The following is an 11,968-nucleotide window of genomic DNA, read 5'->3' on the forward strand; positions in this document are numbered from 1 at the left end:
AAATATGACAACTGGGATATTATACAATACATGTAACATGTGATAGTATGTTAAGTTTTTTTTTTTGGTCATTCTAATCTACATGTATGTACAGTATTTGATTGTTGAGCCAGAATTCATGATAATACCTTCATTCCATAAATAATTCATGTTTGATTTCCTTAAATTTAATCATGAAGGAGTATACTGAACTGTGCATTACCTGAATATCTTGATGTTCTTCCTTACAGGTGTTGGTGACACTTCCCCTGGCTGTATTACAAGATGACGATGTGGAGTTTGTCCCCACCCTGCCAGACTGGAAGTCAAAGGCCATGAGGTCATTAGGGGTCGGGAAGATAGAAAAGGTAAAGTACTGTAGATCATGAAATTTTTGTGACGCCTTATTTTGGTAAGATTGTCATTTACTCTTTATTGGTGAGATATAATTTTCACAAATTGTTATTCCTCTATATAATCATATGGAATTCTATTATACATGAGAATGAAATTTTTGCGAGCTCATTGTCTCTAGTAATTATGCGAAAATAAAGTTCTCACAAATAAAAAGTGATTACCAGTAGATAAAATTTTAAGGCTATTTTGGATGGATTCTAAATTTTTGAAATGTAAGAAAATGGGTTGAATTTCTTGAAATTACCACTGGTTTTTTTTCAGGTCATATTGAGATTCCCCAGACCCTTCTGGAGGAATAAGATTAAAGACTGTAAAGTGTTTGGACATATTCCTAATGAGCTGGAGAATAGGGGATACTTCAATGTGTTCTATGATTTCTCTGTGGAGAAGGTCAGTATCATTTAGATCAGTAGATCATGTTCAGAAATGCATGTTAATAGAGAAGAAACACCAATATTTAAGATCCTTTTTGATTTTCAAATTGTGTAATAAGAAAATAAATGCGTTTTAAATGGGAAAAAAAATATTCAAAAAAATTTTGTTTAAATAAAACTTAAAAGTAATGATCAAGGGATCAAGGAAATATCTTTCAAGGTATTTTTATATCCCCCGCAAACGAAGTTTGGGGGGGTATATAGGAATCACCTTGTCCGTCTGACTGTGAAAACGTGTCCGGTCCATATCTTTCTTAAGGAGGAACATTAGAATCTACTACTCCACACAAAGATTGCCCATGACCTAAGGGTGTGTCTTGACCTTGACCCTAGGTCATTTGAGGAAGTTCAAGGTCACTGGAAGAAAAAATTCATAATTCGTATCCGGTCCATATCTTTCTTATGGATAAACTTGGTAGGTTCTAATTTCACACAAAGATTGCTTATAACCTAAGAGTGTGTCATGACCTAGACCCAAGGTCATTTGGGGAAGTTCAAGGTCACTGGAAGAAAAATTTCATAATTTTTGTCCGGTCCATACCTTTCTTATGGATAAACTTGGTAGGTTCTCATTTCACACAAAGATTGCTCATGACCTAAGGATGTGTCATGACCTTGGGTCAAGGTCATTTGGGGAAGTTCAAGGTCACTGGAAGAAAAATTTTATAATTTGTGTCCGGTCTATATCTTTCTTTATTTTTATGACCTGAGGTTGTGTCATGACTTTGAACCAAGGTCATTTATGCAAGTTCAAGGTCACTGACGGAAAAAGTGTATAATTCGTGTCTGGTCCATAGATTTAGTCTATTTTTTTATTAGGCTGTGCCTTCGTTTCATTTATAAAAAATATAATGAGCAATTACATTTGCGTAAAAATGTTTTAGCATTTCTATCTTCTCTTAGATCCATAAAGTATTCATGATTTAGCACTTCTGAAAAACCCAGCAGGGGGTATTTTGTCCCGTTTGGACAGTTCTAGTTATTGTTTTGTTTAAATACACATTGCATTATTTCCCAGTAATCTAAATCAATCAGTTTTCTCATTTCAATCTAAGCCTGGTTTTCTTGTAGGTGGAGAAGATGTATATTTTGGTGACCCATCTAACAGGAAATGCCCTCATTCTACGGGAAAGGTTAGACAGGGATATAGTGGCTGCCTGTATGGAGGTCCTCAAACTTATGTTCCCAGAGGAGGTATGTTTGTAAATATAAATGGAATGAAATGAATGTAGCAAAAATATGTGTTTTCTTTGTTTCTTCAGTTAGTTACACAAAATCTAATTGATTTTCTATCAAAATAAAATGCAGGGATACAAATTTCACTTTAAAATGTTTTAAATGTACTTGTATATGTCTTAAAAAAAATTCAACATTCAATACTTTATGTTTGCAGACAGTCCCAAAGCCACTGGATTATTTTGTTACAAAATGGACTAAAGAGCTGTTCTCCAAGATGTCCTATAGTTACATACCCATAGGAGTGGATGGGGATGCCTATGATATCATGTCACAGGACGTGGCGTCCAAAATCTACTTCGCTGGAGAGGTAAGTCACAGACATGATTCTTAGTTCTCTGTTGTGTTTTTTACCCTTTAAATCTCCTAAAGAACAGCTAATGTATTGTATTTATAACAGCATTAGTATAATCACAGACTAAATAATTGTCTAAAGGATTAGTCGGCGATAAAATTACATTTTTTCCAAGTAATTAAAACTTAATTTCACTCATTCTGGAAAACAGAATTAAAAAAAAAAACAACATTTTTTTTATCTTATCAACTTACGTTTTGGTGTTAATGATATACTGAGGGTACATTGTTGTGTATTGCAGGCTACAAATCGTCAGTTTCCCCAGTATGTTACGGGAGCGTACATTAGTGGAATACGAGAGGCACACAAAATCTTCTCCACGCTCGTAGAAGACGACACGTGAAACTGACAACATGGACTAGATCATGTTTTAACGAAAGTTACTTAAGTTCCTAAATGGCAGTGAAATTGACAGTCTCCATTGACAATTGACGGTCAGCAAAGGTTCGTAATATGTACTACCTCAGCACTTGCCAAGAGTGAATGTTGATGGACTTGGGAAGATAAATACAAACCTTAACTTGATAAAAGACTTTCATATGAGAGAAATAATACAAGATGACCCTTTTCATCTTCTTGTAATTGTCATCCAAAAAAAACAAACACACAAAAACAGCAACATGCTCTTTTGTAAAAATTTAAATGCTAAGGTTTGATGTCTGTGAAATAATTTTGTATTTAACATTTTTATGGAGAAAATCTTCACCATTTGTTCATGTACTCTTATGTATAAAAATTTTAGGTGTCATTGATCATTAATCAACAATTGCAAATGACAAACAAAAAAGGTCTGAATAATCAGTTCATTTATGACAGATTTTCTTATGTTTCATTTACATGTAAATAACTCATCATTCAGTTGTCATCTCTCATTTTGTATTATTGAACATACATGTATCTCTCAAATATCCATAACTTGTTGTACAAATTGCATATAGTATTTTAAAATACATGTATATCAATGTAGTTACAAAGTCTTCATATCAGCATCTGTTCTAACAAATGTTATTATTGAATTGTAGAATTCAATGCCAAAATTAAACTAAAAATATGAATTAATAAGATGTGTTTGTGAATTAATTTGACTATAGATGACAATTACTCAGAGTTTTAGTTGACACAAACAAGTAGTTTAGCTCACCTTAGCTAAAGCTCAACTGAGCTTTCCTAATCACCCATTGTCCTTCCGTCCATCTTTAAACTTTTCACAATTTCATCTTCTTCTTGAGTACTACTGAGCCAATTTTAACCAAATTTGTTACAAAGCATTTATTGGGGAAAGTAGAGTTTAAACTCCCCAAGTCCTCTTCCAAGGGGAGATAAACAAGAAAAGACAAAAATAGGGTGGGGTCATTAAAAAATCTTCTCAAGAACCACTGGGCCAGAAAAGCTGAAACTTTTGTGGAAGCATCCTCAGGGGTAGTGTAGATTCTAAATTGTTAAATCATGATCTCTGGGGGTAGGGCGGGGCCACAAAAGGAAACCTAAGTTTTACATTGAAATGTGTAGGAAAAGTCTTCTGAAGAACCACTGGGCCAGAAAAGCTGAAACTTAAGTGGAAGCATCCCGAGTTGTGTAGATTCTAAATTGTTCCAATAATGTTCCACAAGAGCCACAATAGGGAATCCAGGTTTTACCTTGAAATATATGGATAAAAATTTTAACAATCTTCTTCTCAAGAACCACTGGACAAGAAAAGCTGACATATGTCAAAACATCCATAGGTAGTGTATATTTTCGAAAATTGTCCAAATTATGATCCCTGGGGTAGGGTCACAATAGATATTACAAGAGTCACAGTAGGTGTTACAAAGGGGAAATCTGGTGAAGAACAGCATGGCCAAAGCTACTCAAGTAAGCGTTGTGGACCACGGGCCTATTGTTTCATTTAACTAAAGTATAAAAGACATCCTTTAAATTTGTACTAACAACCATATGTATAATAAAAAGAACAGGAAAGGTTTATTGAAAAAGTTTGTTCAGGTTTACTCTGAATATAAAGCGCTTTATTGTTTGAAACATTGGGGATGACAAAGTGAAGTTAGAACTGGCATGTACAAGCAAGCTACTAAATTGTCGCCGATTACCAAAAAAACTATTTTGTTGATCCTTGTCTGCTTTTTTGTGCAGTGGGCAAAACGTCTTATGAAAGATTGGGGGGGGGGGCTCAAAATCCAAGTACGGAACATGTACTCGCGTCCTTCGAAACATGCCATATAAACAGATGTCCCATGTCGCAGTAGATGGCTGGCACGAAAAATTTATTTTTCGAAGGAACGTGAAACAAAACCAAATAATATGGTAAAATTGCGCAATTTTCATATCTTGCATCGTTATGCTTAGACCCGGAACCTTATCAAACTGTTTTATGTATCAGCTGGTCAAATAAATCATGGAAAGGATTTTCAGAAAAGGAAATAAAAAGGATTATAAATCTCTGACATTTCCCTGAATCAAGATATTTACAACATTTTTAGATCTTCTATTTTTTCATTGTTTGTTTGTCGGACCCAAGAACCAAACTGTCTGCCTGAAGCCGAAGGCAGACAGTTTGCTTCGAGGGTCGACAAAACGCATTTGAAGCCGAAGGGTCGACAAAACGCATTTGAAGCCGAAGGCAGACAGCTTGTTCGAGGGTCTACAAAATGCATTTTGCCCGAGAACTCTGTCAATAAATGTTTTGTTATACCTTTCATTTTATTTTAATTTTTGACATACACATGTATTTTTTACTGTCTTCTGTGATGTCACCTCGGGTTCGTCACTGTTGAACACCAACGAATGAAAATGAGCTCCGCCCATTCTGTGACGTAGCGGTGCAACATCTCATCGACCGGTCCAACATCTCACTAAGTGGTCAAACATCGATTTTTTTATGCCCACTCAGCTAAACATTAGAAATGTTAGACTTTTTCGTATAGATTTATACAGGAACAATTTTTTAAAGGTAAAGCAATTATAATTGTTCCCGTTTTACCCTTTTCTACGCTCCAGTACTCACCCCCTTTTTAAAACGAAATACTAGTATTACTAATATTACGAATAATCAATTTGAAATTACTAGCTATCAATTTGAAGGAAAATAAACATTCATCTTGAATTTACAAATTATTTCAAATTACAAATTTCTTGTAATAAATTAATAAATTCTACATATATTTGTTAATAGTTTATTACCAAACAATTTGTAATCGGTTTGTGTCTTTTTCCATAATCTTTTTAATCGGACATTGAGGGGATGTGGAAATATCTGGAACCTTCCTTAACTAAATGACATTTTGATTTCTTAAGATAAATATTTTACGTGTATACATGTCCATATTCAGGGTTATCATGTGGTGGATAGGAGTGCGAGGACGGGGCTACGAGCAATACACCTCTATTTTGCCCGTTTTTTCTGACTTTTGTTTTGGTATTGTTTAATACATTTTAATTCATTTCTTCAAATTTCATAAAACATTCCTAAGATAGACGAGCAAAGAAGAATTGTTAGAAAAATAAATATTGAAAAAAATGCTTCAATTGAAAGAGAACATAGATTTATTTTAATGATATTTATGATCAACTGCTTATAGATCCTTGTCTGTCCCCAGATACACCCCACCAAAATTTCTGGATCCACCTCTCATCTTGGTGTTGCAGTGATTCTTTTCAAATGTCAATCCATTAACTTTTTTCCCCAGTTATAGTGTTAACTCCTGTTACTTTTTTAACAATCTTGAGGCAATACTATTAGTAGTAATTTCGTCACTGACCAACCGAACCAAATTCGCGTGGGGTCAAACCTGGTTTATGAGGAAACATAAAATATGTGTTAAAATGTATTGTCCAACAAGATTAAACAGAGAAGAAGAAAGTTTTGTTCCTAACATTTCTATCCTTGGAAAAAACCCTTCTAATTACAGGCCAGCTGTAATGATATCATCTTCTGTCAATTCACACTTCTCAAATAGCTGTGTAATGATATGTAATCAGTAATCATTTAGGAATATGTCCCTTTTCAATATACTTGAAAAGTCGCATAGCCTCCAGTTTCGAAAAATTAAACTCTTTCTGCAGATCTTCAACACTTAGTCCCGCTAATATTTCACCATCCACCATTTCTTCCTCAAACCTTTCAACGTATTTATTCAAACGCAAACGGCATAAAACCTCTCCGATATCTTGTATACTTTTCTCTTCAATATCGAATGCGTTTGTGGTGTTTGTTACTAATGGCTTTTTACAGTGTTCAGGTTCGTCCGCACATGACGTTGAATGCCCCCTTTCACGAGCAGGAGGCGTAGTGTCTTTAGGAGTCGGGGCACCTGTATTTGGTAAGGATCTACTCCGTACGTTAGGCTTTTCCACAGGTCTAGGAGGAGGAGGGGTCTCATCGGGTTTACTGATCACAACAGGTTTTGAAGGAGTTGTATTTTCATCAGGGTTTTCCATTGGTTCATACATGTCCCCTTCCTCGTCGTCTGCATCATCCTGTCCAGCAACCAATGGTTTCACTTGACACAACCTATCGTTGACGTAACTTGGCGTTCCCGCCGCTGCCGCTACCCGATATGTGTCGACCTCTTCCATTGGCTGTTCCATGACCTCGTAATCCTCCCCATCATCATCATCTCCTTCCTGTCTTGCTTTCTTGAGCGACTGCCCTCTGACAGGAATTGAAGGAGGGGGGTGGCTCACAGTAGTCTCGTTTTGGTAAGTTTGGAGAACGTCTTTAAGTTCATCTGCATCGGGTTTTAGAATCTTGATTGCTGTAAAAACGAACAGAAAAACGTACCCAACAATAACATTTCACTTAAATAATAGAAGATACAGAAGCAAACAGTTATAACAACATAAATATGTTTAAGTCAAGTGCTATACTAGAATTTCACTGAGTATTCGGGATTTATTGTAAAAAGTTGGGCATATTAAAAGGATGTTACCTAAATTGCATTGACTTTCAGAAAACACAGTGTTTTTGTTGACGTAACCCTCTAGCTTCTTGAGGTATTTATCGTACTCCTTCTTTGTTCGGTCAGTAAAACCTTGAATCGGGGCCACTGAGATTAGTGGACACAGGCTAAAACTGGACGGATGTTTGGTTATCTTGCCTATAATAGAAAAAAACGATTTTCAAAAAAATTAATTTAATTCAGTCAGTATTATCACAACATCAGAGTTCCTTTGTCAGTCAATTGCCATGGAACCCCAGACAAATTTCACTTTATATTTTGGGGGCCGACAGCAGCTTTTTTTAGTACAATTCTCAGTTAACCTTGGACTTTCAGTAAGGCGTGGTATTCTCGACGTCACATAATTAGCGTCTGAAATTTACACAGCTTTTATTCACTGTTGAAATATACATGTCGTCTCATCGTTGTCAACAATTTGAAGTTCTTGATATTATTTAATTTCTTAACCTGTGAGAATCTATTCGCCATTTGACCGACGCTAACTTCGTAGCACCGAGAATGCCAGTCTTACTGAAACTTCAAGGTTAACTGAGAATTGTACTATCGTTCAGACAATGAGGTACACGTGTAATTTAGGCGTGAATTTGCTGTTTACATTTTCTGAGAAGCAAGCCCCCTCCCCCAAAAAAAGCGAACGAAATTTGTCAGGGGTCCCGAGACAACTAGTTGATATAGGACCCCTGACATTAATGCCCAGAAGTACATTCTCGTACTCTTTTTTAAATTTTGTCATGTACAAACGGCCCTCAAAACACACTTCACCTATGGTATACTGGAAGAGATCTTCATATATTTTAGTCTCTGTGATGTACATGTATAAATATATATGGCACACCGGTTTTTAAAGAAAATGACTTGTTATTGTTATATGACAGAGTAATAAAACAAGCCGTCTTGACATTACCTTCCGTGATAAAATTCCCTTGTATGAAAACTTCCTCGTACACGTGCGTAATAAGAAGCTGATAGGGCGTCCCTTCCCTGTTTCTGCCCTCGGAGGGAATCTCCTGAGACTCGGAGAACTGTATAAGTACAGGTAACGGGTACGTGTCCAAGATCTCAGCCAGTGTGTGGTCAGCTGTAATCAGAATTCAACAGGAAGTCAATAACAAAGGTAGCACCCAAGGCTTTTCTTATTCACGGAAGGAATGTCATAAACTTTTTATGATTTTAAATTAAAAAAAAATATTTTAAGAATACGTATATTGAGTTTTCTTACTAAGGAAGTAGTGATTAGTAAACAGAATCTAGAGTGAAGGGACGATACCTCGGTATTAGACTGAGGTAAAAAAGATCAGTAGCTTCAATCTCTAGGTTTTGACAGACGGAGCCCCCTCCCCAGCCATTCCATCCCAAACGAATTACATGTAACATTACTAAGTAATGGAATTAAAAGATTTATTTCAAACCCCTGCCAGTTATTTGCTTAGTATCTCTAAGTATTCCTAATTTAAAAAAAGAATAGTCGTGTACCCCTCCCTTTTTTTGATGTGAATACCCCCCCCCCCCCCCCCCCATTCATTAAGAAAGGTTAATACAAGTCCAGTGAATGACAAGTTAAGGTCATTTCTTTATGAATTACTATTGAGAAATTAATTACCTTTATTCTTGGTGGAAATTGATTTGATGACGTTGAATTTATATTTCGCGTTGACAGGAATGCTGATGTAATTCCGCCTCGTCTTGGGGTCCTGCGCTAGGGCTCTTTTGACACTTTGGAATTTGTTGTATCGTATTATCTGTCAAAGTGAAATATACATTAAAATGATATAAAATTGGCTAAAATGCTCACAGAATTTGAAAAAGAAATCTTCATGTATAACCTATACATAATTAAAGCATATATGCAGTTTGGAGAAAACTTCGTCAGAAATGGTCAGTTGAATTAAATTTTCTTATCTAATTAAATTGAGAGTTATCTCTCTTATCAGAGGGTCAGTGAACCTTAATAAATAAAAATGACTGTGGAATTGTGTGAAATCACAGGACTTCGGACCACTTTATTCCTACTGATATCTTAAGGGAACAAAAAATTTAATTATTGCTTCCCCTTGTGTAAGTCGGATGAAAGCTACGTAAAGGTTTATGCGTTTTAAATTATATTAAAAAAAAAAAACAAGAGGCCCATGGGCCACATCGCTCACCTGAGAAGCTTTGACCATTCTGTTCTTTACCAGATTTCCCCCTTGTTATACATAATGCATCCCCACCCTACCCCACGGATCATAATGTAGACCTTTTGTAATCTACACTACCCCATGATCCTTCCATGGGCACATATATATATGTTTCAGCTTTTTTGGCCCAGTGGTTCCTGAGAAGAAGATTTTCAAAGATTTTTCCCATATATTTCTATGTAAAACTTTGATTCCCTATAATGGCCCCGCCCTTCCCCCGGGGGTCATGATTCCTACAATTTAGAATTTACACTACCCCAGAATGCTTCCACATAAGCTTCACTTTTTCTGGCCCAGTGATTCTTGAGAAGAAGATTTTCAAAGATTTTTCCTATATATTTCTATATAAAACTCTAATTCCCCATTGTGGCCCCGCCCTTCCCCGGGGGGTCATGATTCGAACAATTTAGAATCTACATTATACCAGGATGCTTCCACATAAGTTTCAGCTTTTCTGGCCCAGTGGTTCTTGAGAAGAAGATTTTCAAAGATTTTTCTTATATATTTCTATGTAAAACTTTGATACCCTATTGTGGCCCCGCCCTTCCCCTGGGGGTCATGATTTGAACAATTTAGAATTTACACTATACCAGGATGCTTCCACATAAGTTTCAGCTTTTCTGGCCCAGTGGTTCTTGAGAAGAAAATTTTCGAAGATTTTTCCTATATATTTCTATATAAAACTTTGATTCCCCATTGTGGCCCCGCCCTTCCCCTGGGGGTCATTTTTGAACAATTTAGAATCTACATTATACCAGGATGCTTCCACATAAGTTTCAGCTTTTCTGGCCCAGTGGTTCTTGAGAAGAAGATTTTCAAAGATTTTTCCTATATATTTCTATATAAAACTTTGATTCCCCATTGTGACCCCGCCCTTCCCCCGGAGGTCATGATGTGAACAATTTAGAATCTACACTACCCCAGGATGCTTCCACATAAGTTTCAGCTTTACTGGCCCAGTGGTTCTTGAGAAGAAGATTTTTTTAATGACCCCACCCTATTTTTGTCTTTCCTTGATTATCTCCCCTTGCGAGGGGATATGTCCCTTCATTTTAACAATTTAAATTCCCCTTCACTCAAGGATGCTTTGTACCAAGTTTGGTCAAAATTGGCCCAGTGGTTCTGGAGAAGAAGTCGAAAATGTGAAAAGTTTACAGACGGACAGACAGACGGACAGACAGACGGACGGACGGACGGACGAGCAGACGGACGGACGACAGACAAAATGTGATCAGAAAAGCTCACTTGAGCCTTTGGCTCAGGTGAGCTAATAAAAAAGGGTTAGAAAAAGCAGATTATTGCCAAACTCCAGCTGAATACTAGCGCATGTATAATTATACAATTTCCATTTTTTAATTTTCTTAGTTCCTGTTTTAATTTTACCTCTTGAAACACAAAATTAATGTAAGAGTTTTTGTTACATTTTGCACGAATCACATTGTCAGTGCTCGCGTACAAGTACGTGTGGGCCAATATGTTTGAAAATAAACTTATTATAAGCAGTTTTTCCTACATCCATTACCATGGTTAACCATTTAAGAGCTTAATGATACTAATGCAGGGGGGATTCTCAGGTGGACTACAAGTACTATCTTACGGTGTCACTGGGCGTGTCGTCAAACTCCGTTGTTCATTGTGTCCTCCAACAACGACCACCAGCATTGGTAAACACTGCCGGTACTTTTGGTAGAATTCCGGAAGACTTATCTCGTCCTCCGGGTTAAAGAGACATCTGTCGAACTCCATGGATCAGCTGTTTAGAAAATTAAATTTTAAAAATAGTTTTGCTTTGATTACTCTAGATCAATGTGTAAAAAATGATTTTTTGTTCTTTCTATTATCTTCCAATAATTTGTTTTCAATACAAGAATTAGCTCGAGTTTCAGCCCATTTTTGCAAGTAGAGAGAGTTACAAGCAGCCTCAAAAGAATAGTAGCAAAACTATAAGAATACTCAGGTCCGCACAAGATTCATTAGTATTGGAACTTTTAAAAAAATGGACCTTAAGATAAGGGTCATGATGAAAAGTGATGTCAAGGTCACTGGGAAAGTTCAGAAATTTGTGTCACAGTTGAATAACTCTGACCGATTCGTATGAGTGCATCAAGTTCAATGAAAATATATTGAAGAGTGTTTCTAAAACAAGATAAATGGTAAAGTCAAACGTCATTGGGGAGGTCAAGATAAAAAAAAATGAACTCAGTTGATGCGAAATAATGAAAGATAAGATCATACATTACAAAACAGATGAATAGCTCTCAAATACGTATATGTATCAATGTATGTGTTTAGATAAAACTATCTTGAATAGTTTATTTAAACTGCACTAAATACAAAATTAAAAATTTAGGTCAAGGTCATGAAGAAGGGCAGACCTTAAAAATTGATGCACCAATATGTATTGGCAAATGACGT

The 11,968-nt window shown here is 36.1% G+C and overlaps 1 protein-coding gene and 1 pseudogene across 1 annotated transcript; one reads left to right on the forward strand and one right to left on the reverse strand.

Moving 5' to 3' along the window:
• Positions 1–230: 230 nt before the first annotated feature.
• On the forward strand, positions 231–3,419 carry LOC134258014 (lysine-specific histone demethylase 2-like; the record flags this gene model as incomplete). The annotated part of the gene is made up of 5 exons (XM_062740575.1): positions 231–347; positions 658–786; positions 1,902–2,024; positions 2,224–2,376; positions 2,663–3,419. Coding segments are annotated over 5 exons (624 nt in total), but the record flags the coding sequence as incomplete, so codon positions are not given.
• Positions 3,420–6,394: 2,975 nt separating this feature from the next.
• Positions 6,395–11,324, reverse strand: LOC134258015 (uncharacterized; annotated as a pseudogene).
• Between the last annotated feature and the right edge of the window lie 644 nt (positions 11,325–11,968).

The sequence above is a fragment of the Saccostrea cucullata genome, unplaced genomic scaffold (genome assembly GCF_032062105.1).
Source record: "Saccostrea cucullata isolate Sc308-1 unplaced genomic scaffold, CSIRO_AGI_Scuc_v1 ctg16165, whole genome shotgun sequence".
In the NCBI taxonomy this organism is placed as follows: domain Eukaryota; kingdom Metazoa; phylum Mollusca; class Bivalvia; order Ostreida; family Ostreidae; genus Saccostrea; species Saccostrea cuccullata.